At 43.2% G+C, this 27,864-nt stretch overlaps 1 protein-coding gene across 3 annotated transcripts in view; it reads left to right on the forward strand.

Annotated features, from left to right (window-relative positions):
- The window catches only part of PITPNM2 (phosphatidylinositol transfer protein membrane associated 2), a 96,494-nt gene that overhangs the window by 40,735 nt on the left and 27,895 nt on the right, over window positions 1-27,864 (forward strand). For 2 of the 3 annotated variants that reach the window (XM_065417676.1, XM_065417678.1), the window contains exons 5-15: window positions 201-530; window positions 6,113-6,208; window positions 12,993-13,094; window positions 14,171-14,241; window positions 16,593-16,837; window positions 17,356-17,545; window positions 18,520-18,639; window positions 19,456-19,667; window positions 24,722-24,897; window positions 25,362-25,532; window positions 26,822-26,971. In XM_065417676.1, coding sequence (XP_065273748.1) covers window positions 201-530; window positions 6,113-6,208; window positions 12,993-13,094; window positions 14,171-14,241; window positions 16,593-16,837; window positions 17,356-17,545; window positions 18,520-18,639; window positions 19,456-19,667; window positions 24,722-24,897; window positions 25,362-25,532; window positions 26,822-26,971 — 1,863 coding nt within the window. Of the gene's footprint in view, window positions 1-200; window positions 531-6,112; window positions 6,209-12,992; window positions 13,095-14,170; window positions 14,242-16,592; window positions 16,838-17,355; window positions 17,546-18,519; window positions 18,640-19,455; window positions 19,668-24,164; window positions 24,171-24,721; window positions 24,898-25,361; window positions 25,533-26,821; window positions 26,972-27,864 lie in introns of all 3 variants that reach the window. The other variant, XM_065417677.1, reaches the window with a different exon arrangement.

Raw genomic sequence — 27,864 nt, forward strand, 5'->3', positions numbered from 1 at the left:
GTGAACTGACCAGTCTGTATAGTTTTCAAATGGCTGGTAACATCCCTCCTAGCAGAGACCCCTTTATGGCAGATTGGTTAGCTCTGTGTAATTAATGCCACTAAAATCAACTCAGTGGTGATTTAGAGACTTCTACTAAATGAATAAAGTTTCTGCAGTGTGTTAGCTTTGCTGGTCACTGGCTTGTTGTTGCTTTGCAGGCCTTCGGAAGGTAATGGTGAGAGCCCACCGGCAGGCGTGGTGCTGGCAGGATGAATGGTATGGGCTCACCATCGAGGACATCCGGCAGCTCGAGAAGGAGGCACAGCTGATGCTGGCTCAGAAGATGGCCCAGTTCAGCTACAGTGAAAGTGAGGCAGAGCAGCACGGAACCAAAGACTCCCCAGGCGAGAATGATGCTGAAAGCAACGCCATGTCCTCCGTCGACGCGGCAGACGCTGCTAGTAATATTGGTGAAGCCGTGTCTGGGAGAGGGATAACCAAGCAATGGTCCACGTCTTCCAAATCCTCGCGATCTTCAAAAAGAGGAGGTGAGATGTTTGTAATGGGATTAATTGCATTGGGAAAAAAACATACAACTCTTGCCTTGGTTCAAGCATAAAGTGTGCTGATGTAACATGCTGGGTAAATGTGATCATGTCTCACTTCAGTGACTAGCCCATACGATGGGTCAGAGCTTATTTATTGCTACCAGCTAACTGACTCACTTCTTTAGCCTGTGCATTTGGTGTGAAAGTCCCCTCTGGTGGAGCTGTGTTGAGGGTTATGCCCATGCTGCAACAGCGGCTCCTGAAATGACATTGCCATGAATTCCGTCGAAGTTAAATAAATTACAAAAAGGGGAAATGAGGAAAGGCAGTGAGAGCTGGTGGCAGTGATTGTTGTCAAAAGAAAACAAGCAGGGCACCATGGGGGGGGGGATTAGTCCCTGTTGTTAGTAACATGGACATTTTTATAAGGTTTAATTCCTCAGGCGATGTTCTCTCTCTGGACATGTGCCTGTCTGATGTGAAATGCTAGATGCAGAGAGAGAGAGAGTCACTGAATAGGCCTTGATCTGTTTAATTGTTAGAGTCCATGTCTCCTGCTTTGGATTTCTCTGAAATACAGTTAAAGTGACAGGCATAATCCTCCCTGGTCAGCGATAAATGTTACTGCTTGTCGTTCATTTCTAAGGAGGGGGTTGGCTCCCAGGCTGCTGCAATGTAGTTTGCACAGCTAAGCACCATAATTGGCCTTTGGGGAAAATAATGCAGGTCACCACTGTCGGTGAAGAGAGAGGTGAATGACAGCTGTTGCATTTTGCTGCTGTTAATGTCCTCTAACCATCATCCATGGCTAAGGAGATCAGATGCCACCATGGATCATGTTTGTATTTCCTTTTAAATGCCATGCAGGAAAAAATGTCCAAGAGGCTCCAATGAACCTCATTGAAGGACTCACTTCAGACCCACGAATCTCCCCTGTGCAGTAGGAAGTCACATTCTCTCAAGTATCCTTTACTGTACACTCCTCATTTTCTTGACCCACTCTTTGGAAAAGATGACTCGTGACATCTTTAGTCAGTGTTTCCGTCAGGCACAAGTCACATCAAAGACAGTGGCAGGGTTTACAGTAGCAAAAAAGTTGTGTGTGTTTTGCAGTAGGGTAGCTATCTCACTGTAAAATCCTAGGGTGAAAACATGGCCTATTGAAGTCCTTGGGGCCAGAATTCATCCCTTTGATGTAGTTGGGCGAAGTGAACCACATTGGACAACCTACAGTTCTTCTTCAAGGAGTGTCCCTGTGGGTGCTCCACTTTAGGTGTCTTGACGCCCTGCGTTTCTAATCAGAGATTTGTAGTAGCAGTGCCCTGGTTGGCCCCACACATGCGGCAGCCATCTCGCACCGCTCTTAGGAGTTACCCTGCATGTGCAGCCAACCGTCCCCCAGTTCCTTCTCTTCCGCCTTTGGCTTCGGTCGGAACGACAGCAGTGCCTCACAGCTTTCGATATTTCTATTATTTCAGTTCTGTCCCCAGCTAGTACCCTTTCTTTATTAATTTCGCCTTAAATTTTTCTTTACCATTAAAAAAACAAAAAAACATTTCCTCTCCTAGTCCTCACCTTTCCCCCACCTCAGGCGGGTAATTACCCAACAACAAGAGAGGCATAAGGATGGAACTATTCCCATTCTTGCTTTCAGCATAGCCTCTCAGACATCCCTGGCTCTCCAGGTTTCAAATGCTGTCTGACTTGCAGCCCGAAGTGCCTGCCATCACTTTCTCCCCCTAATCTGCAACAGGACTGTCCAGATTCTTACAGACAACTTGGCGACTATGTTTTGTATAAATTGCCAAGGAGGGGCCCGATCTTATCCACTCTGTGCAGAAGCAGTCTGCCTCTGGCAGTAGAGCATCTCCAACAACATAGACAGCATGGCATTCTACCTACCAGGATGCCAGAATGCTACAGCAGACCAACTAATCAGGAACTTTTCACAAATGCACGAGTGGAAGATTGATTCCGGAATCCTAAAAACTCTATTCAAACAATGGGAATTCCCCTCAATAGATCTTTTTGCAATGGGTCACAATGCCAAGTGCCCGCAGTACTGCTCCCGGGCCGGGCTGGGACACGACTCTCTGGGCGACGCCTTTCCTTTGAAATGGGAAGCCTCACTGTTGTATGCCTTCCCCGCAATCCCCCTTTTGAGCCGTGTCCTTCACAAGATCAAGCAAGACAAATCCAGAGTCATCCTCAATGCACCAGCATGGCCCAGACAAACGTCGTTCCCATACCTGAAACAGATGGCTGGGACACCACCATGAATCCTTTTCCTCATGCCTCATTTGCTGACACAGGATGCCTTCATCACCCCCAACATTTCAATATTCCATCTCAAGGCCTGGCTGATCTGTGGATGACAGGACTTGAGACAGACTGTTCCAAGGAAGTACAAGACATACTACTACATACTACTGAACAGCCGGCGGCTGACCACACGAAAGACATACACGCACAAGTGGAAACCGTTCTGTACCTGGTGCCGGGACAAGCAGATTATTCCACAATCAGCCCCCCTACCCATAATCCTCGATTACATACTGACACTAAAAAAAGTCGGGCCTATCTACTAGCTCACTCAGAGTCCATCTAGCAGTCATCACCTCCTTCCACACTAAGGTGGATGGAGTCACCATCTTCACTCACCCATTAAGCGCTTCCACAAGGGCTTAGAGAACAGTTATGCCACATTACGGGACCCAACTCCTATGTGGGATCTCAATCTCATTCTCCATGCCCTCATGGGCAAACCTTTTGAACAACTAATGACCTGCTCGTTGTTGCACCTATCCATGAAGGTTGCCTTCCTAGTAGCTATCACGTCAGCAGGAAGGGTGGAAGAGCTGGTGCCCTAATGGCGCACCCACCTTATACCACATTTCTCAAAGACAAAGTAATCCTACGACCACATCCTAAGTTTCCTACCCCCTTCCATTTCAACCAGCCCATTTACTTACCTGTATTTTCCCCAAACTGCACGCTGACAACAGGGAGGCCTCCTTCCGCATGCTGGACGTCCACAGAGTGCTAGCGTTCTATATAGACAGAACAAAAACATTTAGAAAATCATCCAGACTGTTTGTATCCACAACAGGACATTCCCAAGGTCAAACCATCTCCAAGCAGAGACTTTCTCAGTGGATATCTACCTGTATCCAATGATGTTACCAAAACTATGATCTGCAAGCTCCCTCTGGACTTTGCGCATGCTCCACTAGAGCGCTCTCCACGTTGATAGCCTTTCTCAATAATGTATCCATCATGGACACTTGTAAAGCAGCTACCTGGGCATCAGCCCATACCTTTACCAAACACTATGCATTACAGCAACAATCAGCCGCAGATGCTCAGTTTGGATTCTCGGTGCTCTCCACCGTTCACAAATCAACTCCGAAGCCCCTCCTCTTCACCGAGGGGCACTGCTCTACAGTCACCTAAAGTGGAGCACCCCACAAGGACACTCCTCAAAGAAGAGAAGGTTAGTCATCTTGTGCAGTAACTGAGGTTCTTTGAGATGGTTGTCCCTGTGGGTGCTCCACTACCCACCTCCCCACTTCGGAGTTTCATGTTGATCCTTTGGGTTAGAGAAGCAATTGGGGGACAATTGGCTGCGCACGCGGGGGTAACCGCTCAGAGTGGCGCGAGATGGTTGCTGCACACATGGCCAACCAGGGCACTGCTACTACAAATCTCCGATTAGAAGTGCAGGGCGCCAAAACACCTAAAGTGGAGCACCCACAGGGACAACCATCTCAAAGAATCTCCGTTACTGCACAAGGTGAGTAACCTTCTCTTCACTTGATACACACTTACCTGGAGATAAAACTACCACTTGCCTTGGCTGTGCTGGTATTTTACAGTGACAGAGACATCTCTTGTTAGCTATCTTCTTGTAAAAAACACACCATTTTTGTCCCCTGGTGTAGACTTGGCCAATGGAAATTGCAGTTCTTCAGCACCTCTCAGGATTTCATTTAAAGGTTTTCACTGATAGCAAAACATGATTTTTAAACTTCAGATTGGCATGGATTTTACTGGAAAAAGTGATGAAAGGAGTGAATTGCAATGAGCTGGGAAATACGTCATGCAGATATTTTAATCCTCTTTCATGCTAGGTTTAAGAAACGGCAGCATATTCACATACATAAATGCGAAGAGCTGTCTGGATTTACAGCTACCTTTGACAAGAAAGTAACTCCCTCTCTTTGTATGCAGACTTGATCCGTTTTACACTGCCTAAGCAAGACCCCTGGTGTGAGTGGGGCTCTTGTCACCATCCCATATATTATTACGTGCTCTATTTTTAGAAACTAGCATGCGAGTGCATTTGACGTCATTCCAGTGTCATTTAGCTCGGCTATGCCAATCACACTGATCGCTATTCCCAGAGGGGTGGATGGTGGGATAGTCGGGGGCTACAGAACCAACTAAGCTGTAATTAACTGCCTCTGCTCAGGGTCACAGTGGTCTTTCCACATGACAATTAGGAGGTAAAATTAGAATCGTAAGAATCTGACTCACATATTTAACCCTGTTACAGCAATGGAATAAATAGTTTTCATACAGCCATTACAATAACATGAGCCATTCGATGTTCTTTGTATGCTAAAGGAAAATTGTAACCCTGCTTTGTTACATTAGAATGTTGCTGCTACATGTACTTTGTGTGTGCTCCCTGTTCTGTAACATTGACGGGTGCACCACAATCATGAGTGAAACTGAGAGAGAGAGAACCAGTCTCTCTTGCTTCTTTGTGTATGATTTTCACTTTAGCTGACTTAGTATCCTGTGAAGAGCTCAGCTAAAAAGAGTTCACAGTAGCTAGTTTCTAAATTGTATTTTGAAAGCTAATGCCACAAAAGGTTTACTTAGCACAATGAACTTTGAAATGGAAAATGAAAGGGATCAAGTAGATGTAAGAAAAGGAGGGCAAACAGACACTGAAGGAATTGTCATGTACTCTTGTTCTCACTGTATTAGTGTAAATCTGTCCATAGTGCACACTGAGAGCTTCCATAAAAATAGTTTGATAGCATTTTATTTAAATCACCCCAGTTAAAGTTTAAATAGATCTCTGTTCCAATTGGTATGGAAGCAATTTCCTTCTAGAAAACAGATTATTTCTCTCCATACTGTTCCAGGTAGTTTCCCATCTGAAAGTTAGTGGAAGCTGTAGCATGGCTTGTGTGCTGTTACAGTCGAGAAGAAGGCTTACAAATCAGACTGTTTCCTTTTTAATTGCAAACTTTAAAAACAAAATGATTTTACACATCCTACTAATGGTTATAAATAGCTGCCGTTCAAAATAGCATAAGAGTGATACAAACAGCTTGCTTTAATGTGGCAGCTTGCGGGCAGGTTATAACCACAGTAAGCAAACAGGACTTGTAAAGTGGTACATTGACATCACACCAGCATCACTGGAATATTGTGCCTTAATCTACCGCTGCAGTGATAGATTTTCACAAGGTGCACACGACTATGTTCCTGTAGCAAAGACCATGTCAGGAACACTCTGCCTTGTTTATGTAGCTTTCCGCATACGCCTTTTTTTTTGTTTTTTCCAGCAAGCCCCTCCCGCCATAGTATATCCGAGTGGAGGATGCAGAGCATTGCCAGAGATTCAGACGACAGCTCAGATGATGAATTCTTTGATGCACATGGTATGTGGAACCAAAATGGTGATCAGTTGTTTTATCTTCTTAAAGGGTGGAGTTGGGAGGGGAGCAGGCAGTGAGACCACCTGCCTTGCTTGAAACTGTATTGTTTTCTAATCAAGGGTTTTATGCAGCATTGATGTAATTCAGAGCAGCACCCAGCAGACTGTTTCATTCAGCTGGGCAATATTTCAAGTTTAATGTAATCTGTCTGATTATTTTTTAACATGAAATGATCTTGAGTTCTTTTAACATATGGAACTTTGGTATTTTTTTGGTGCAAATGCACCTGGGTAAAATTCTGCAATTCTCTACACAAGCTGTGGATATAACTCTTAATATTTCTTATTCAGCATGACTGAGATTGTTTGTTTACAAATAGCCAAGTGGTAAAGCTCATGACAAGTAGATTCCTGCCTGAGTAAGAAGAGACCCTAGTCTGTCTTTAGTAATAGTCCTTATTAACAGCTTGTATGCCTGCACGAAGAAATGCAAAAGGGAGTGAAGGGAGATGTCAGAGTTCACCAGCATTGAAAGTTTTTTTTCTGTAAGAATTCCTGAAGTGTTTTAGTGTGCTATAGCTCTCTCCACATATTTTTGTTTGCTGTCAGGGCCGGCTCCAGGCACCAATGCAGCAAGCAGGTGCCTGAGGCGGCCAACAGGAAGGGGCGGCACGTCCGGGTCTTCGGTGGCAATTCAGTGGTGGGTCCTTCAGTCCCTCTCGGAGGGAAGGACCTGCCGCCGAATTGCTGCTGAAGAATGAAGCAGCGGCGGTAGAGCTGCCACCGAAGTGCCGCCCATCACGGCTTTTTTTTTTTTTTTTTGGCCGCTTGGGGCGTAGGGTGACCAGACAGCAAGTGTGAAAAATCGGGACAATGGGTGGGGGGTAATAGGAGCCTATATAAGAAAAAGACCCCAAAATCAGGACTGTCCCTATAAAATCGGGACATCTGGTCACCCTATTGGGGCAGCAAAAACGCTGGAGCCAGCCCTGTTTGCTGTGTGTATCTAAAAGGAGGATGCTCCGCTCTACAGCAATGATTCTCAAAGTCGGGCCGCCGCTTGTTCAGAGAAAGCCCCTGGTGGTCCGGGCCGGTTTGTTTACCTGCCAAGTCCACAGGTTCGGCCGATCGTGGCTCCCACTGGCTGCGGTTCGCCGCTCCAGGCCAATGGGGGCTGTGGGAAGCGGCATGGGCTGAGGGATGTGCTGGCTGCCCTTTAGCGGCAGCTTTCCTTGAACAAGCAGCGGCCCGACTTTGAGAAGCACTGCTCTACAGGACTCGTATTGTATATATTTGTTAAGCACTGACAGTGAGTTCAGCACTGGTACAAAGCACTAACTACCAAGACACCCTTCTCCAAACAGCCTCCCAATGATCATCTAACAAGCTGGCTAACCTGCACTGCTGGAGCTGGCAAATGGAGTTGCTGGTACCATTTTGTAAATAGTATTTCATTCGTGATTGACCGTAGCAAGTAGTACAGCTGAAGTGATTTACTTCAGAAAAGTTTTGATATCAAATATTACGAACATGCCCCACATTCTCAGGCTTTCCTTCAAATGTTTTCTTGTGGGAAGTAGCACGCTGCTATAGAGTAAGACTGCAGGTTAAGAGGCTGCTTTGAGTACAGGTTGGCTCGGGGTTGAAACCCTAAGTGTCACTGGCCCATCAGCCAGGGCTAACTTATTTTATGTGTCTTTATTTATTAACTTATATAGCTCCTGTAACAACTGTACCTCAGGGCTTTACCATAGCAATGTAAACATATGAATATAAGTGAGTCATCTAAACCAGTGGTTCTCAAACTTTTTTACTGGTGACCCCTTTCACAAAGCAAGCCTCTGAGTGTGACCCCCCCCCCTTATAAATTAAAAACACTTTTTTATATATTTAACACCATTATAAATGCTGGAGGCAAAGCGGGGCTCAGGGTGGAGGCTGACAGTTCGCAACCCCCCATGTAATAGCCTCATGACCCCCTGAGGGGTCCCGACCCCCAGTTTGAGAACCTCTGATCTAAACAAACTCATAGCTATCCACCATGCATTTTACCTTTTAATCGCTGACTAATAGAATCTAGCGATGGACAACATCTGCTTAAATCATCTAGCTCATCTGCTGCCAATGAAAAATTCCTCCCTATTCTGCTTTGACTGCATCCTATTCAGTCTAGGTTGAAATGTGCTTAATTTGATTGGTTTTTTTCTTCACAAATCGATGTTCTCGACAATGCATATTAAGACTACTGTTTTTTTGGGTAGTGACAATCTGCTACACCCTTTATTGCAGACCAGACGGCTCTCTCATTAGATGCCAACTGCATTGGATTTGTGAATATGGAATGAGTGTTTCTTACAGTGAATACTGTAAGAGAGGCTTGCTGGGCCAGTACCATGGAAACTAAGTGTTGATTGGGGTATGAGTCAATGATGAATTCAGTTCCTCATGAGTGCTTCCCGTATACGTTCAGATTTCCTTGCTGAATAGTGAGTGTAATCTGAGCCTATAAAGATTTTTATCTTGTTAGACTTTCCACATGTTCTCAGTCACTGGCATGTTCTGGTAAGGAGAGTTAAAAATACAGTAATATCTATACTGTAATAAATGATAATAACAGGAGTAATATCATATTTGGTGATCACTAAAGCAGCAGTAAGACCTATAATTAAACCTCTCAAGGAAATGAGTTCAATATTTAGATTAAGTTGCTGGAGAAGCTTTGAATTTAATCTCCCCCTTTTTGTTCTCTGTCTGTTTGACACACACGATTTCTCTGGTGTATTCCCGTTGGCAGAGGTATCATGTGATGTTACCTGTTTGTACATTCTCTCTGTGCAGTGAAATCAGATCAACTCAAGTTTTATTGGGGTTGGAAGAATTAAATAGCATGTCGACATGACCATTTCCAGGTCGCTATCTTTTATGGTTGAGGTGTTATTAAAAGCACTAAAAATACAGTCTTTCCGCAGCAGTGCATTCAACCCCCTTTATATAACTCTTAGCTGTTTATCAGATTTTCTGAAAAGAATAGTGTTTCAAAATCTTTTTGTTCCTGATCCAAAGAACCTTGCAACTAACGATCTTATTAGTAGCTGTAAAGCAACAAAAAAAGAGAGAACCCTAGCCTGTGAATCTGAAGATTATAGCTTTTACATCTTGGAGACAGCTGAAATTGCAGTCATTTTTATGTTTATAACTCAGTTAAATTTACCTCTTCAGGAAAACAAATCGCTAAGCATGGAACGATAAATACAATTAAAACACAATTAACCTTCAATGATAAATACGATTTCAAATCAGGATTACATAAAAGCTGAACAAAAGCAGTGTGTTATGTGCAGATCTAAGGTGGTTTCTCTTCAGTGTCAGAGGGAAGAGTGGCCAGAAGTCAGAGATGGTCTGCTAGAGAATTGGCCTCTGACTGTGGGCAGTCAGAAGTTTTAGAATAATGATATTGATATAGTGCCTATCATCTGACAAGCTCATTATGCTTAACAAATAATAATTTAATGAAGGTGGAAGTTGTATGAGGCATAATGTTGCACACGCTCTGGTAACACAGATTCTAATGCTCTTCCAAGACAGATTTTCTTTGCTGCTATGTCTCTTGAGTCTGGACAAGAAATACTAATGAAGTCACTTAATAACTGTGTTTAATTAAATCTATCCCTGCAGATAGCTGTGCTTGACTGAATAATGGTGATAGCTCATAGGAAGATAATTGGTACGCCGCAAATCCAATGGACTTTCATACATTTCCATTTGAGAATTAAAAATATTTGTAATAGAGCAGATTTTGCTGGTGGGTTTTTACTAAGTCCCACTCATCAGTGTAGGAGAAACAAATATTTAATATGCTCCAGCTTCCAAGTCTCAAAACTGAAAGAAGAAAAAAATCACTTAACAACTTAACAACTTCCTGGCTAACAATCAGGCCGGTGTGTCAATAGGAGTGTTATACAGTTACGTCTGTTTGTTTGCCATACTTGGCATTTTTCAAATGTGATTTGAAAGAATTTTTCACTTACTAAGACATGAGCTCAGAGTTCTGAGCAAACTATGATGTCATCATTACATACATCAAACATTTATAGGAGCCTATCACCATACTATTAGAGCGCACTTTACCCAGCTTAAAATTGCATCCAAGACCTTGTCCAGGAATGAGGAGCCATTGCACCATTCCCTCCTTTAGCTCATGTGCTTAGAATCTAGAGAACAGAGTGACACCATTGAGCAGGTCTACACATTAAACTTTTGCCAGTACAGTAATGTTGGCAAGGGGTGCAATTTTTTAACAACATGTTTGTGTCGGTAAAGCCCTAGTATAGATGTAGTTATACCAGCAAAAAAATGCTTTACCTATATAGCTTATTTCATTCAGGGGTATAAGCTATACCGGCAAAAGCACTCTTTTGCCAGTATAAGCTGCGTATGCTCTAGGTGAGTTTGCCAATATAGCTATCCTGGCAAATTTCTTCTAGTATAGACTAGGCCTAGTGGCTGGGATTTCTAGCCCATGGTCAGTATAAAGTGGAAAGCCTGTGCAAAGTGGGTGTCTTGCTACTCTTCCTAAATGTGACCAGGTTCAGGCTTAGATTTATTCAAATTTATTAATGCCCAAAATAGCCTTGGGAATTAGGTTCGCTTTATTCCTTTCAGGTAGTTGTGGTGTTAACAGTAATGATACTTAGCACCCTTTAATGCAGAGATCTCAGAGCTAGACAAACAAGGCAGCTAAGCTTCCTAGCTCCTCTGGGAGATATGTACGGCAAATGTAGGGATTGCTTCATCCACTCCTGAAATGCAGCAACTCCTGAAGTGGCTCATGGTGCTTGTTTATTATTTATTATTTGTATTACTGTAGCACTTAGGAGCCCTACTCATGGGCCAGGACTCCCATTGTATTACATTCCGTACAAACGGAACAAAAAAGATGGTCCCTGCACCAAAGTGCTAACCATATTAGTATAAGACAAGAGACAACAGATGGATACAGACAGACAGGGAGCACAAGGAGACAATGGGTATGACTACCCTACGGCAAAAAAAGCTACTTCAGCGAGTCTCCGAGCCTGGGTCACCTGACTTGGGCTTGCAGGGCTGAAAATAACAGTAGACATTCCGGCTCAGGCTGGTGCCCAGGCTCTGAAACCCAGTGAGGGGGAGGGTCTCCGAGCCTGGGCTCCCACCTGAGCGTCTACACTGCTGTCTTTAGCCCCACAGTGTGAGCCCCGTGAGACCAAGTCAGCTGACCTGGGCTCTGAGACTTGCTGGCATGAGCTTTATTTGGTCTGTGTAAACATACCCAATGAGTCTGTGTCAGTCAGCATGATGGGCAGTGGTCTCAGCCACCAGCCCTCATCAGGTTGTTTTTGTAGGCATCATGGCAAAGGAGAGTTTCAGTGGATGATAGTTAGTTTTGTGGATGTTTATGCAGAGCTCCTCCTGAGCTTAAGCAGAGGCGTGGGAGAAAGCACGAAGGCGCTTGTTAGAAAATGTAACTAATGGGCAATGGAGGCTGGTATCATGGGCTGATCGGAGATGAGAGTCAACATCCTGACAGTGAGAGAGGGCCATCAAGGGCCTTGAAAGTGAAGACCAGAGCTGAGGTTGGATGCAGCAGACAAGGGGGAGCCAGTGGAGGGATGCAAAGAGAAGGTTGACATGGTCAAACCAATGGGCTAAGAAAACTGTTTGCAGCAGCATTCTCAGTGGATAAGAGGGGGGCAAGATTGCGTTTGTCAAGGCCAGAGAGAAGGATGTTGCAGTATTCAAGACGCGAGATGGTGAGGGCGTGTATGAGAGAGTTAGCTGTGTGGATGGATAAGAAAGTCTATGTCTTAGAGATGTTATGCAAGAAAAATTGGCAAGATTTAGACACACCCTGGATATGAGGAGCTAGAGAGAGGTCCAAGTTGAAGATGTGCCCATTGTACAAGCATGAGTGACAGTCAGTATGATGGTGTTGTCCATAGTGATCGAGAAGGGAGATCGCAAGGATGGCTGGGGAGAGGGAGATCAGGAGCTCTGTTTTAGGCACGTTGAACTTGAGCTGGTGGCTAGACATCCACAAGGCGATGTCAGAGAGACAAGCCAAGGTTTTAGTTTGGACAGAAGGAGACAGATCTGAAGTAGTAGGGGTAAATCAGTGAGGCTGTTTAAAATCATACAGCAGTGTTTACAATATAGTTTAGGACAGAAAATGCATCAAGGAAAATACCAAAACTTGGATTCTAACAGCTAACAAGAATTTAAAGCTATTTATGCACATTTCAGAGCTATACACAGATTACTTGTGTACTCTGTTGATGAACTTAAACAGTTCTTCTTTTGTATTTAAAATGCATTTTGCTCTCACTGTCCTGAGAGCTGGTGTCTGTATAAGATTCCAGGATTGTCACTCTCTGTGTGTTGCTCTGAAGCCTAGAAGGTCTATTGAGTCAGCGTGAACCGATGGAGACAGCTACAAGAAGGATTGAGAACTCTTTTTGTTTAGAATATCACCAGGTTCAATCATCACTGGGATTTGTGATCTGTTACCATCCAATGTCTAAGTCTTCAGCCATTTTGACTTTACAAATTGTACCTGTGAGTCGTAGTACATGTATCTATGCCATGCCAAGAGTCCTAGACCATTGTGATACCAGAGGTAACTCAACCAGTGACCAGCCTTACTCTGCAGTTAATTTGCATGCTGTCTGTATTGTGTGTATGTGTGTGCATACACACATCTGCACACACATGTATACAAGTGTATCATAAAAATATTTGTTCTGTCTTTAAAGAGGGCTTGTCCGATAACGAAGAGGTGTTCCCAAAAGAAATCACCAAATGGAGTTCCAACGATCTCATGGATAAAATTGGAAGCTCTGAATGCGATGTCCAGGGTAATTTATTTCTTTTTACTTCACACTGTACATAGCATTTTTTACAGTCACTTAATTTAATCGTCCTGACCAGCCTCTAAAGAAGATAAAATTTGTTACCCCCATTTTACAGCTGCAGAAACTGAGGCAGAGAGAAGTGACTTGCCCAAGGCCCCGGAGAGAGTCAGTGTCCAAGCAGGGGTTAGGAATAGGGAGATCTTGTCTCTCAAACTCTCTCTCTTACGTTCCATTTCAGTTTGATTTCTTACTATAACAAAAGCAATTATCTGATAAAATGATTAAATGCTCTGGTGCAGTCTTAAATCACCCATACATTCCTCAGACTTTTTAACCCCTTCTTCTTCCTTGCTCCCTCCCCATACAACAGGGGTTTCTGTTAGGAGAAGGTTTAGCCTTCTCACCTGTATCCTCCTCATCTGATAACATCTTCCTCTCTAAGCCTTTTTGAAGTGCTGGAAGGAAATAGACTCATCAAGTTAGACTGATTCAAGTAAATCCACGCATGCAGGAGCAGGTCAAACCCCATTCCCTTGTTAGAGTTCAAACAGCCTCTTCCATGCTCCTGTGCAGCTGATTGTTTCTAACAGCTGTGCAAGGGTCTCTCCCACTGCCGCCCTTTAGTTGCTGGAAAAGAACAGTTATCTCCTTGATGAAGAGACATATGGCCAAATTCAGACTGTTAGCGATTTGCAATTCCATTTCCTTCAGTGGGCTCCTGTCTGCTCATACCAAATCTGAATTGGGCCCCTTTTTTAAAAATATGGGCCGTGTCCTCAGTTCTACAGCTGGATATCCTTTAGAAAAACCTTCATGTTAAAAAAGAGAGAACTACTAGGACATTTAATGATGGCGTAGTTCATGAGTTCTCAACTTGGGAGGTGACCAAAAAGTGTTGGGATCACACATACCCCATCGTTCCCATATTGCTAAATGGGAGAGGGAATCTGGCTAGGTGGAAGGTGGATCCTGATGTGGAAAAAAATGAGAACCACTGCCACAGCCAATGCCATCATTTATATAGCTGTTGTATAAAATGGAGTCTGGCTGTATTACATTAGAAACCTCTTTAATTCCAGATGACTTGTATCATGAAACATCAACAGAGTACCATGTTGGTTCCAGTGTGGAAAGGCTAAGCATCATAGAGGTAAGGCCTTAGATTGCATCGAATTAAAATCCCCTGTTTGTTTAGAGAATGTAGCTGGTGAAGTGATGGAGTAAATAGTGCACTTCATTGCTGCAGATGTTTTTTATGTGACCCCTGTGGCATCTCTGTGTCATGGAGCTAGTTCATGACCATGCTTACACAGTTACTTCACTAAGGTACCTACCTATGGAATATTGTTAACCACACATAAAAAACGACAAAGCTTGTGAATGTCAATCATAAAAAGCAACAGAGGGTCCTGTGGCACCTTTAAGACTAACAGAAGTATTGGGAGCATAAGCTTTCGTGGGTAAGAACCTCACTTCTTGCATCTGAAGAAGTGAGGTTCTTACCCACGAAAGCTTATGCTCCCAATACTTCTGTTAGTCTTAAAGGTGCCACAGGACCCTCTGTTGCTTTTTACAGATTCAGACTAACACGGCTACCCCTCTGATACTTGTCAATCATAAAGTCCCTCAGCTGAAAGAGCAAATGATGTACCCTTGAACTAGCCTAGCAGCAAACATATTCAGCAGTAGCTGTCAATGCACTGTTCAGAACCATTTTCCAACTCGGTTATAGAGATAGGTCCAAATCTGAGCCCCACATATAAACAGCCCTGATGTTCAGGGACGTTGTGAGCTCTTTGTGGTTCAGGCTCAACTTTCGTTGTAGCACAAAGTGGGGCAGGGATTTTTATTCCTCCCTCTAGAGAGACATGCAAGCTCAAATCACGTTACGGACAAATCCTCCCCACCCACCACCAAACACCCTCTAGTTTTGTTCCAAAATTAACATGCGCAGAAATGAGGTGGAAAACAAATAGAATGAGGGTGTAATAGAGTAATTCTAAAATCTCTGAATTGTTCCTTATGGGGAGGAGCCGTGTTTTTATTTTACAAGTTTAACAAGTCTTAATTATCCAAGGATAGTTGTATTTCAAGAAACGTGTCTTGAAGTCATTTTCTAGGGCTTGATTGGATTAAAGAATCCAAATAGCCCTCTCAACCCCTTACCTTACCTTTACGAGCAGAAGTCATTGAACTTGACAGGAAAGGAGCCTACAGGCATCTTGCTGATAAGCCTCTGGGTGATTCATGGCATCTCAGAACTACACGGGGAAGAACTACACACATAAAACATTTATTACTGAAAGTAAAAGCAATACTGACCTGGTATAACAGCGCCTCCCATGCTTTTAGTCATGCACTTCCAGACAAGAATCCACTTTGCAGACACAGTAGGTCAAAGTGAATGAAGGTGTAAGTGGTGGTGTAAGTTACAGAGACTAATAATAATAATTAATAATACTTAGCTCTTATACAGCATTCCATCCATAGACAAATTCTAACTAGAAATTCCATTGCTTGAAGTCTTTAAATATAGTCTGGATGTCTTTCTAAAAGATTGCATAGCTCAACCAGAAGTTATGGGCTTGGCACAGGATCTGTTGTATGAAATTCTCTGGCCTGTGTTATACAGGAGGTCAGGCTAGATGATCAGAATGGTTCCTTCTGTCACTAAAATCTATGAATCTCAAACTCACTGTTGAGTTGGGTGAATATCACTACCCCCATGTTACAGATAGACACATCATCCATAGACCTTGGTTCCTCTGATACTGGGTAGATGTGGGGAAGAGTTTACACTGTTATTACTTGTGCTAGGAAAAATTAGGACTTGAGTTACTCTACAGAACTGTCAATCTGGCACCTTTTCATGAGCACAAAATTCATGATAAAAAATGACATTGCATTCTAAGAAAAAAAATGTTTGGGTTAACATAAGAAGGTTTGGAATGTAGCCTCCATTACCATACAGGGATAAAGTGTTAGGAGAAAGGATTAGAGCAGGACTCCCACAGTGTTTTTGCTAAAATTATATGATGACGCCTTAAATATATGTTGAATATTTTGACCTGGTCAAATGCAGTGAAGGAGTCAGTGACACTAGTTATTACCTAGATGATACAAGTAAAAATGGATATTTTTGAACATGCTTTTGGGGTATCAGCATTACCTCTCAGGCATTTCGGGAAGAAAGAATCAAGTTTCTTTAAAGATACCCTCACTACAGGATTCCTTCTTGCGCTTGAAATAAACCATTTCTCCACCGTTCCGTATCTTGAAGTGCACCAGTTACAGTTGTATGGACAATATATGTGTTTTGTTGCTATTGGGTAGGAATTGGCCTGTCCCCTGGAGATGCCTGTATTTCAGGGCAGTGTTGTAAGTACATTGTGAAGGGCTGTAGACTAGAAGGTGCTAAATAAACATAGTGTTGTTGGGGCAAATACCAAAGGCTTGGGGGAAACAAGTACTTCCACTATATTTTGTTTAATTTCCTTTTAGGATGAATCAGTGCAGCCATCAATGCAGCCAAGCAAAATCCACGTCCTAATCTTGGTACTACATGGAGGAAACATCCTGGATACAGGAAGTGGTGACCAGAATTCAAAACAAGGAGATGTCAATACTATCACAACAGTGTTTGATACAGTAATGAGGGTACATTACCCAGCTGCTCTTGGACACATTGCACTCAAGCTAGTCCCTTGCCCAGCCATCTGCTCAGAAGCCTTTTCACTGGTATCCAAGTAAGTTTGTGCTCCTTTATCTTGGAGAGGGGCACATTTGTAAATTTTTACTCTGTTGTAGTGCATCTATAATCAACGCTATGGGGTATGCTCTGACCTTGTTGAGGATGCCTAATATTGATGACAGCTATCCACACACTTTGAGAGCGCACTTTATTAATTAACTAGCAAGCCTTCCAGCCTCAATTTCATACATGGCTGTAATGAATACAGTACAATAGCAATGCAGCTGGAGTTCTGTGATTGATTTACTCAAATTAATCAGATAAGTACTTGAACTTGACTTTACAGAGTTATTGTCCAACCGTCATTCTGACTGTGTGTGTTCTCTGAAGATTTAGGTTTAAGGGGGAAAGAAGTGTGTTTTCCCCAGCCCTAGAGCATTTCTACCAGCAAGAGAACACACAGCTTTTGTACTTTGAGATTTTTTTTTATGATCTGAAACATTGATTGTGCTGGCTGCAAATGATGAACTCAATGCAAGCCTCTGTCTCTTTCATCTCCTCTCCTATATTCAGCCTTAGCCCTTACAGTTATGATGAAGGATGCCTCTCCAATAGTCAGGATCACATTCCACTCGCTGCACTTCCTCTGCTAGCAACATCATCCCCACAATATCAGGAGGCGGTAGCCACGGTGATTTTGAGAGCCAATCAAGCCTACAGCGAGTTCATTAAATCACAAGAAGGCACATCATTTACTGGCCAGGTGAGTAAGGTCCTGTTTTAGAACAATAAAATGAAAAGCAGACAAGGCCATTTCCCTCTGAATCTCTTGGAAGAGTTGGAAACGTTTGACAATGCTGGGCTAATTTATGAAAATGTTTTCTTGGGCTTTTTGTTTTGTTTTTAAGATAAAGATTTTCCCTTATTTTACACTGTTCTTATTGGAGATTAATTTTTATAAGAAGAAAATGCAAATTAGAGCTCAGAAATTTAGCTGTAAAAATGTGAAGTTTAACAAAAGACACCATAGGTGTGATGTATCTCTCCAAATGAGGTGTAAGAAATGCTCTTTATCTGTTTTAGGTACTCCTCTGGCCCCCATTACCGTAACATCTGAGATCCTCACAATCTTTAACGTATTTATCCTCACAACGCCCCAGGAGGTAGGGCAGTGCTATTGTCCCCACTGGAGTGCTGCAGTCTCCAGACGAGGAACTGAGGCACCGAGAGGCTAAGTGACTTTGCCCAAGGTTGCACAGGAAGTTTGTGAGAAGGGAATTGAATCTGGGCCTCCTGAAACCCAGGGTGGTGCCTTAACCGCCAGACTGTCCTCTTCACCATGTATCACAAGTGCTTCTGCCTCTCCCCACCTTTTATAATCAGGGATTTCATGACCTCCCATATGGGAAGAAATTATCTCAGATCCTGCCTCAAGCCAGATCTGCTCCAGAGCTGGAAACCTTCCAAGGTACCTCACAGCCTGGTATAGAGTAACTGCTGACCCAGAACTCACCCATCTGACACATGATGGTCAATAATTCCATAACTGCTTGGGCTAGCGAGAGCTCCTAGGCAGATATTATCTGATTACGCGGTGATGCTGATAACTACATTGAAGGATCTCATGTTCCCCATTTTCTGGGCTTAGATGTTTTATTCCTTTAGCTAGTATTTCTGTGAATTCAAAGTGAGGGGGATCATTTTGGGGTTTTTTCCCACCTCTGGTTGCTCTTTCAGGTCTGTTTGGTAGGGGACTGCGTAGGAGGAATCCTGGGATTTGATGCCTTATGTTACAGCAATCAGACTGTGTCTGAGAGCCAAAACAGCAGCCGACGAGGGAGTATTGTGAGTGTGCAGGTAATGTAGCCTACTAGAAACCAGTCAGGATAACCCTGTTGGCCACAGAACGTCCCTGTCCGCCCCTAGCTCCAGACGGAAGGGAGGGTTCCACCTTTAATCCTTCCCCATTCTACCTCCAGTCATCCCCCTGTGCCCAGGGCAGAGGCACTATGGAGGACTGGTTAGGACTCTGTCAGTGATGCCCTAATATCAGCAATAGTCACCACTGCTAACCTGCTTGTCAAAGCAGAAGAATGTATTTTAGAAAACATGGACTGTTTCTAATTTATTTGGGGCTTTCATCAGAAAGAACAAAGCTCCGTTTTCCAGTTTCATGGAGGGTGTGTGCACACTGGGGTGTGTGCTTGTGTCCCTACTTTTGGGGTAGGCTTTGCCCAACCCTGCTGTGTTGTATTGTTTTGTATTATACGCCCGCCTAGTGGCTATAGAAATGTTGTTTTGTTTTAGGTTTGAATACCAGAAATCCCGTATGAAGCTATTTTTTTTTTTTAGTATATTTGTCAAGTGAAAATTCATTACAGACTAGGATGTTCTGAGTAATCTTGCTCAGGACCATCAAACCTCCTATTCTCCCAGACGGTGTGAGTGGAGCTTCAAGTTGTTAGTGCCCTTTTTAAGCTTTTCAGTTGCACTCCGAGGTAGGTAAAGTAGACAAATTCCCGGAGTGCACTTAGATAGGGTAGGTGTGTTAGGAAATGGAGAGATTAGGTAGATTTGAACTGGAACAAATGAGGAGGCAGTGCAGCTGTTTGAAGAGGGAGGGTCTAATGTGGTTGCACTTCTGACTTGATGCCTGTGTACTTCAAATCCTAGGACACTGACCTCCTGTCTCCTGGAATAATTGTGAACAACAGTTATTGTTCCAGTGGCTCCAACCTGGAGGCCAGCAGACACCTCAGCAGAAGCAACATTGATATTCCTCGGAGCAACGGAGAGGATCCAAAGAAGCAGCTGCCCCGAAAAAGGAGTGATTCATCAACCTACGAAATGGACACAATAAAGCAACATCAGGCATTCCTTTCAAGGTAAGGTTTCAAAAGAACAGTGAGTCAGGAATCCACGGGGACAAGAGAGACACCCGTGTGCAGTTTTAATGTTGTTTTGTAACCCCGGGGATGGCAAGGTTGAGGAACGTTGTTGAAGAATATCAGAGGTGTTCAGATTCCATTGGCAAGTGTGGGCTTTACAGAGGAATTACCAGCAGCATTGTACGGTACCATGTGATTGTGGGGACAAAATTAACTATGAACTGCTGCTGTGCTGCACCCACATTACAGTGGGGGGGAAACAGCCGCATAAGAGTAGCAAGACGTTGGTGGTTGTTTTTTTGCCATGTTACTGCAGCAGAGTAAGTATGTAACCAGTGCAGCTGACGAGACAGGAGAACTTAGAGTCAAATGTCATTTTAAGTTTAGGCATCTATCAAAATTGATCCTGACCTGGCTGGCCTGTTGGTCGGAGAGATGGGTCCGAGCCATCTGTTATGAGCATCCCTAAACATTGGGATATTTTGAGTCTGGATATGAACGCCGACCCTGGGCCCTTCCCGGGTTCCTAGGGCCCTTTGCTGCTATTCTGGAGACACAAGTCCAGGGCAGTAGTCCCTTGCTCCCAGGCCATGGGGTTTGGGATGCTCTAGGTGCAGCACTACAGTCCCCAGAATTGCTCAGCTTTGTCCAATACTGACCCTAACCCTGTTTAAGGAGCAGCATTGACTGGCTCTGAAGGGTGATTCCAAAGCCAAGCCTTCTTGCCTGGAGGAGAGTGGGAGCAGACCAGGGCCTTGTATGTCAAGCAGGGAGATGAGGGATCCTCAGGGCTCTGCCAGAGGCACAGTGGAACCCTGGGAGAGGAAATGAGATGATCATGGATCCTAAAAGAACAGAATCCTGGGCATTAGAGATGGAAGAGACCAATTAGTTCCCATCCAGTACGTCCCCAGTTAGTGCAGGAGTGTCCTCGACAGGTTACTAGACTGAGCACAGCATTAGATTTACGTGTTGTAAGCTTTGGGTCCCCCCATCACTTCCCTTGGCATATTGCTCCCCACTCTAACAGAGTGCTGGGAGGAAGGTTTTTGTTCTTGCTCTTCAGCCTGAATTTTCCCTTTTGGGAAATCTTTCATAACACCCTCCTGAATCTCCCGGTGCATAGGCTCAGCCAGCGGCACGTGTTGTATATTTACTGTATTGCCAGCACAGGCAGCCAAAGTTACCTCTGCCCTGTTAACCCCCTCCTCCAAATTAATGTGTACCCTTTACTAAGCTTGGAGCCTGTTCAGTTACATCAAAAGTCTGTTTCAGTTTCTTACATATATTGAGGCCCTTATGTAGCGTAATACTGAACTTTTTAAATGGTTCTCGAGAAAATCACTTAATTTATTATTAATTGAATTACTTTCCTAGAGGAAGGTCCTGTTACCACTTAGATACTATTCAAGGAGCACGTCTTTGAAGCAGGATGCTTATGTCCTCACTGCTGCATTTCCATCAGCTTGTGGAATTAGGAGAGTTCTAGACCTTTTCTACTGATCCTTCCCTGTCACTTCCTGACAAGCAATGAACCCTATATTCAACTCCAAGCCTCATTCTCCTACACCAGCTAAGGTCTTCTTTCCATTCCAGCTTGAGGGCTTGGACTCTACTCACCTGTCCGGGGCACTTTACTAAAAGATTTATACAAGAGGGAAGGTAGGAAAGTGAATGGCATTGGGGCTGCTATATTAAATGGAACTGCTATATTTAAAAAGATGGCTGCATTTAGGAAAACCAATAAGCTCTTTCCAGCAGGCTAATAAAAGACAATCAGTCTCTTGTCGTAGCTTAGCAAGGCAACCTCCCGTATTAGACAGGCAAATGCTGGTCAAATCAAAACGTATTGCTTTCTCCTCCTTGCTTGCTCTAGAAGCCAGAGAGGGCTGTAGCCTGGACTGAACCAAGGAAGATGCCCTTATTTGGTATCTGGCAAGCAGCTTCCTGTTTACTTTGCAAAACGGGTGGTGGGCTAGGGATACTGGCAGGTCCATTGTGTTTACCCCTGTCTGATTGCATATAACCAGCATGTTACATTATTGTTACATTACACTCTGCTTATGATGATTGATTAATGAACAGCAGGGTAACCAGTACAATCTCCTATCACTACATAACTTTACCACTAGTATGAATTTTTGCTATGAAAACCAAGACATGATGTAATATGGTTACATGGCTTAATGCAGAGATCTTGGCAGGAGAGAGACCCAAGTTTTCCTAATGAGCACAGCAAATGTGTGTCATTCAGGCAGCCTGGCATATGGCGATCTTTCCATCGGTGCCCAATGCAGATTTTAACACATGCCAAAGACAGATTAATTTTCATTCGCGTGTTAGATTTATCCACTACTTTGGGACAATGCCCAGCAAAGTCAGAGCATCATCTGGTGAGACGACCACTCTTTTATTTTTAAATTCAATCCTTCTGCACTGCTACAATATTTCTGGTTGTGTTGGTTTTATATTATTGTCAATTAGTTGACTTGCTACTAAACCCAATTGGATCCTGTCTAATCACTGCAGCTGTAGCATTCTAAAGGAAAAGCAGGACCATGTGGATTGCTTTGGGCATGATGGATTCTGATTCCCCCTCAGATCTCATTTCCTTTGATTCCCAAAAGGGCTGTTGCATATCCACTAAAATGAGAAAAACTCTACCAAACGGCTTATTAGAGTGTGTTTTCTCTCCCCTATATCCGACCTGAGGGAGGCTGAAGGAAGGTGCTTGGAATGTAACAGAAATTGAAACCCATCTAGAAAATCCGTTCCTGCCATAATACATCTGATATATGTGCCGTCTGTCATTTTGTGTATTCATTTGAATCAAGCTAATGGACTGGTTCTTCTCTAAAAGGGTGAACTTGTTGCTTATCAAGTTGTCTTAGTTACACATAAGACCAACGTGTGTTGCAGCCCTGACAGCTAAAATGGTTCTAATTTTACCAGAGGATTGTTCTTTTGCACACGCACGCTAACATCATGCGTTCTAGCAGCGTGACCTCTTGGAGCATTGTTCATATCACAGGAAGGGAAACAGGCTCATTTTAGCTGTCATTGCTGTTCACCGTCTTGATGCCACTGTTTTGACTTTCTCAATTATTTGTGTGCATAGTATAAGCAAGCATCATAACTTGCTCTTGTTGGTAACCAAAACTCTAGACATAGAGCAGTGTGTGCATTACAGAAAATACATGACAGTGTGGTACGGTGCAAAGGTTTTATTAGTGTCCGTCTAGTTTGGCAGCCAGTGGAGGCACAATGAGAAAATAAAATCAGAGTGAAACCAATTTACCTTCTTCCCAGCTGTGTGTGTGTGTGTGTCATTCGCAGCTGTTCATTTGTCAGACTGGCCTTCCCAGATGAAGGATGCATGCAAGGACAGCTGCTCCAGTATCCCAGTCGGCACAGTGCACACAGCCATGTTCCACTGGGGGCTCCAAGACAGCAGCAGTAGCAGGACCTCACTGCACTGCCTGGCAGCCACTTCACTTTCAGAAGTGCCCCTAATGAATGAGCACTTAGTGCCTGTAGAGCTAGGGCAAATTGCAGTGACCCCCTCTAGAACTCTGCCCTAGAGCCAGGAAGGGCAGTGTCATTTGGGTCAGCCCTGACTCCAGGCCAGTAGAACTTTTCTGTCAAACCAAGCTGTCATGTAATTCATTGATCCCCCATATTTTACAGGAAAATTCTTTCAACTATGTTACAGAGAGCTTTAAATACAGCCGGATTGTCTTGGTCTAAATCTGCAGGCCTTGGAAAATTACAATTCAGACTCAGACTCCTAGAGTCTGGAAAAAAAACCCAACCCCTCTTTATTCCCTAAAATAACTTCTTTCTAATCCATACATTCTGATATTCAGCATCTGATATCTCAAAATCCACCAGCTCTAGAATAAAAACAAGCACTCTATCCTGTTGGAAGCTGGAGTGATCCCCAGCTCACCCATGTAAGAGAGCTTGTGTTTCTAACCCTATTGGAGTTCCAGGAATATTGGACTTTATACTTGTCCTTTAAATCTGCATATTGCAGCCCTGCACTTCAGACCCATTGAATTTTGTAGGGAAATGAGACCCTTTAGAAGGGGAAAAGAAACAAATTAGGGGCAGGCTTTATATTTTTTAATTGAAGCTTTCTGAAGTTGCTCAGGATGGGGCAAGAGGGGAGTTTAAAATGTGAGTAGTCAGGACACACATGGATTACTGTGCAGAATCCAGGGAAGGATATTGCTGGTGCATGATAAATGCAGTTTATCACATGGTTTGCTCAGTTCATCACATTGAAATCACCACCGTAGTATATGGGGTATAAATGTGTATATGTTTTTATATAAGCTTATGCTATTAGAAAACTCTGTGGCGTGAAGTTGGTGCACAAGAATGTAGGAAACGCTTTTGCAGATTTTGATCTTTCTTTTTCTCTTTCCCCTCCCATTTTCTTTTTTCTTTCCTTTGTAATCCCCTAACATTTGTCCCACTTCCTTGAAGAAGAAATGGGTAAGCACAGCTCACTGCTTTCCGTAGCACTGAGAAATAGAGTGATGAAAAGAAAAAAATGATGAAAAGAATTATTATGTTGACAAGAAGAGAGACAGTAATAACAATACATGTACTTGGAGTTAAGTTAAAATTGATTGTAAATGCTGCCTTTTGCATGGTACTATAGTAATTTTTGTTTGCTCTTGCTAGCATGCAAATTACTACTTCAGTAGCGGTAGCCAGCATTTTACTCCACAAAGAGCATATTAGAGATTGGAGGAGTGGGGACAGGAATATTAGAGATTGTAGCTCACTTGGAGCTTGAATTTATGGGCTGGATCATATCAGTGGAACAAGGGGACTCTGCTTTGATAGGGTCTCTCACTAGCATGTAGAGGCACAGGTGATTAATGGATACATTTCCTTTTCTTAAAATAAGAAGAATCGTCTACACGATTAGCCACAGTACAATCTGTGTTCATTATTTCTTAAAAAAATAACCCACACCCTTGTGAACAAAATTTTGGCTTTTGACCGTGTTCTTATTTATGAATGTATTGTTGTTTTAGTTTACATTCTAGTGTTCTGAGAAATGACCCAGGATCCAGACGATCGAGTAGCTCCACAATGTTGGATGGAGGAAACCTTGGAAAATTTGAATTTGAGATCACGGATTTCTTCCTGTTTGGGTCTCCCTTGGGCCTGGTCCTTGCATTGAGAAAAACCGTCATCCCAGCTCTTGACAGTAGGTTTTGGCATGCACCAGTGGTTCCACTTAGTGGGCATTTTAAATACCTTCTACTACAAAAAGCTTTCAGACTTGCAAAGAAAAAATCTAGTAACTTGGATGAGATGAACTGTAGAACATATTGTGAAACTAAATTATATATGTGTTGTTCCACCATACAAGTCAGCACTAGCTACTTCTATAAATATTGATTACACATTTTTTGTCATTTAGCCCTAGACAACAAAAATCTAAACATATGCAGCAAAAAACTATTTAGTAAAGTATGTTCCACAGAAACATCAGTTGTCCTGCTTGACTTACAACTGGAGTGTGATGGAAGTAAGCGCTCTTAAAGGGTTCCCCCCCCCCCCATGCTGCACTTTACAACTAGTAAATCACCTTTTAAATAGATTTATACGAGCCTCACAAATAACTTTGTAATACTTAGGAGTTTCTTTTTTCCCTCCTTTTCTCCTTAGTCTTTCAGCTGAGGCCAGCCTGCCAACAAGTCTATAACCTGTTCCATCCTGCAGACCCATCTGCCTCACGCCTGGAGCCCCTTTTGGAAAAGAGATTCTACGTGTTGCCTCCCTTCAATATTCCACGCTACCAGAGGTTCCCATTAGGTGACGGCAGTTCTGCTCTTCTGGGTACGTCCGTTTTTATCTGTTATCTGCCTATGGCCCAAAGACTGTGCTCTCGGCGCAGACGCTGAGGTCAGGGGGTGTTTTAACGATGTCAGGTGCACAGGATTGGCCTCGTAGTGTTTAGCTTCTTCAAAAAGTTCCCAGGCAAGTGGATTTCTCTTTACAAATTCAATGCTTCACATCCAAAATGCCATTGTTGTCATTTATTAAATAAAGCCCAGAAATTGCTGTGAGTCGATATGCAATGTACTCTGTATGTTGTTCTCCATTTTACATCCCAGGCAGTGCTTGAGATTGGAACCATTTCATAGGAATGGAACACATGATCAGCTAGGCTGAGATTTAGGGACTTGATCTTTCAGGGGGGTTGATGAGGACTGGGAGGGAGCAGAGCAAAGCCACGTAAGGGATGCAGTTTGCTTTTTTGCACACAATCCATATGGGTGAAGCAAGCTGAGGGGACTGGGTGTCTGAATACCATTAGCTATGCACGGCACATTCTGTTGAAATGCTGCTGCATATTTTGCCCATGCAAATGGCTCAAATAAGGGAGCAGTGCTCAGAAAGACCATTTTCAATTCTTGTAATCTACCCGTATGTAAGCCAGCAGTTGGAGACCTCTTTCAGCCTAAGAAACTTGTCTATAGTGAACTCCATTCATAGTGACAGGTTTCAGAGTAGCAGCCGTGTTAGTCTGTATCCGCAAAAATAACAGGAGTACTTGTGGCACCTTAGAGACTAACAAATTCTAATGATGCATCCGAAGAAGTGGGTTGTAGCCCACGAAAGCTTATGCTCTAATAAATTTGTTAGTCTCTAAGGTGCCACAAGTACTCCTGTTATTTTTCCATTCATAGTGAAATCAAATGCAAGGCCCTGATTATTACAGTGCATCTCAGTGTGCAAATTTAAAATCTTATTGAAGTAAATCTCCACTTGTGGGGAATAATTTTCTCACTTTAAGAAGATTCCATTATATATACTATAAAATTATGATCAGTGATCAATTTGAAAAGCTACATTGGAGGATTTCCTTTTCTTTTGTTGTAAAATTGCCATTCCTGTGCTTTCTTCTGATGTTATAACTGTTTTAACTAGTAAGGCACTGAATTTAGGCTTATTTGGAAGACCATCTGTATTGGCTTCTATTCCTCTAATTGAAGGTTGGTCCTTTATAGAAGACCCTGAACTGTAGTTGCAAGTGTTTGATTGTAGTTGTTTGTATGTTTTACAGTTTGTGGCCACATGTTGGTTGTTCTTGTCCTTTTGTTTTCTTCCCCACTTGCTTCTAGTTGAGACAGTCCAGAACAACCCCATCCTCCTTGTGGAAAGCAGCCCATTGGTTGCTCTCCAGCGCCAGGACAGCTTCATGGAAACCTGTATACCTGTTCCAGTTCTGAATTGGCAAGATGTTTCCAATAAAAATGCCGTTTTTGCTGAGTGTGTGTAACCTACCCTTTTCTAGTGTCTTGTGTTGTGTACTTGGGGTGCTCCTTGGAGATTGGTCTTCTACCTCATGGGGCTGAAAGCTTTGCACTATGTACCTGAATATGACAAGTGAAGTGCCTGCATAACCATGTATTCTTAGACCCCAGGCAAGAATGGGACAAGCCACTGACAGGGGGTGGTGGAAACTGAGCTGTGAGTTGTCTCCCCTTCTGCTGCAAATGCTGGAAGGGGAGATTGGGGCCAGACAATGAGTTTGCTTTTCCTCTGGTTGAGCTATTGGAGAGGCATCGAGTGGCCGGAAGGCTCCGGGCCCCCACGCTTGCTTTGCTTTTGCTTGAGGCCTGCCCTGCTGTTACAGTTTATGCAGTGTACAGAATCTGCCATTGAAACTGACACCTGGTTTTTGCTTGCAGTACACAAAGTTTGCAAGTGCAGTCAGCACGTAACTACAGATTAACATACTCTGTATTGTATGTCTGTACCAGAAAGTGACCAGATATTGTCACGTGCCCAAAGGTGCACATCTTATATTTAGACACTAATTTTGCATCATCTAAACACAGTGGACAAAGCTTTCAGGACCCAAAGGTGTCTTTTTATTTGATTTCTCAAATAATTGCTGCTTTAAAAACAAGTTTGGTTTTTGTTGCTATCAAAAATGCTGCATGGCTATATTTTTCTCGATTACAGCTGATACCAAATCTGCAAGTTAATGAGACTTTCAACTTTATTTCTTTTCTCCTGTATTTTTTTTTTTTTTTTACTCTTCCCACCCCTTTTAAATATGCCCCGTGGAGATCCTGATCCTGCAGCCCTTACTCATGTCAGTCAGCTGTTATTGGTCCCAGTAACCCCATTGTGCTGAGTGGTAATTTCGGAACAGCAG

This window comes from Emys orbicularis, chromosome 16 (genome assembly GCF_028017835.1).
Source record: "Emys orbicularis isolate rEmyOrb1 chromosome 16, rEmyOrb1.hap1, whole genome shotgun sequence".
In the NCBI taxonomy this organism is placed as follows: Eukaryota; Metazoa; Chordata; order Testudines; family Emydidae; genus Emys; species Emys orbicularis.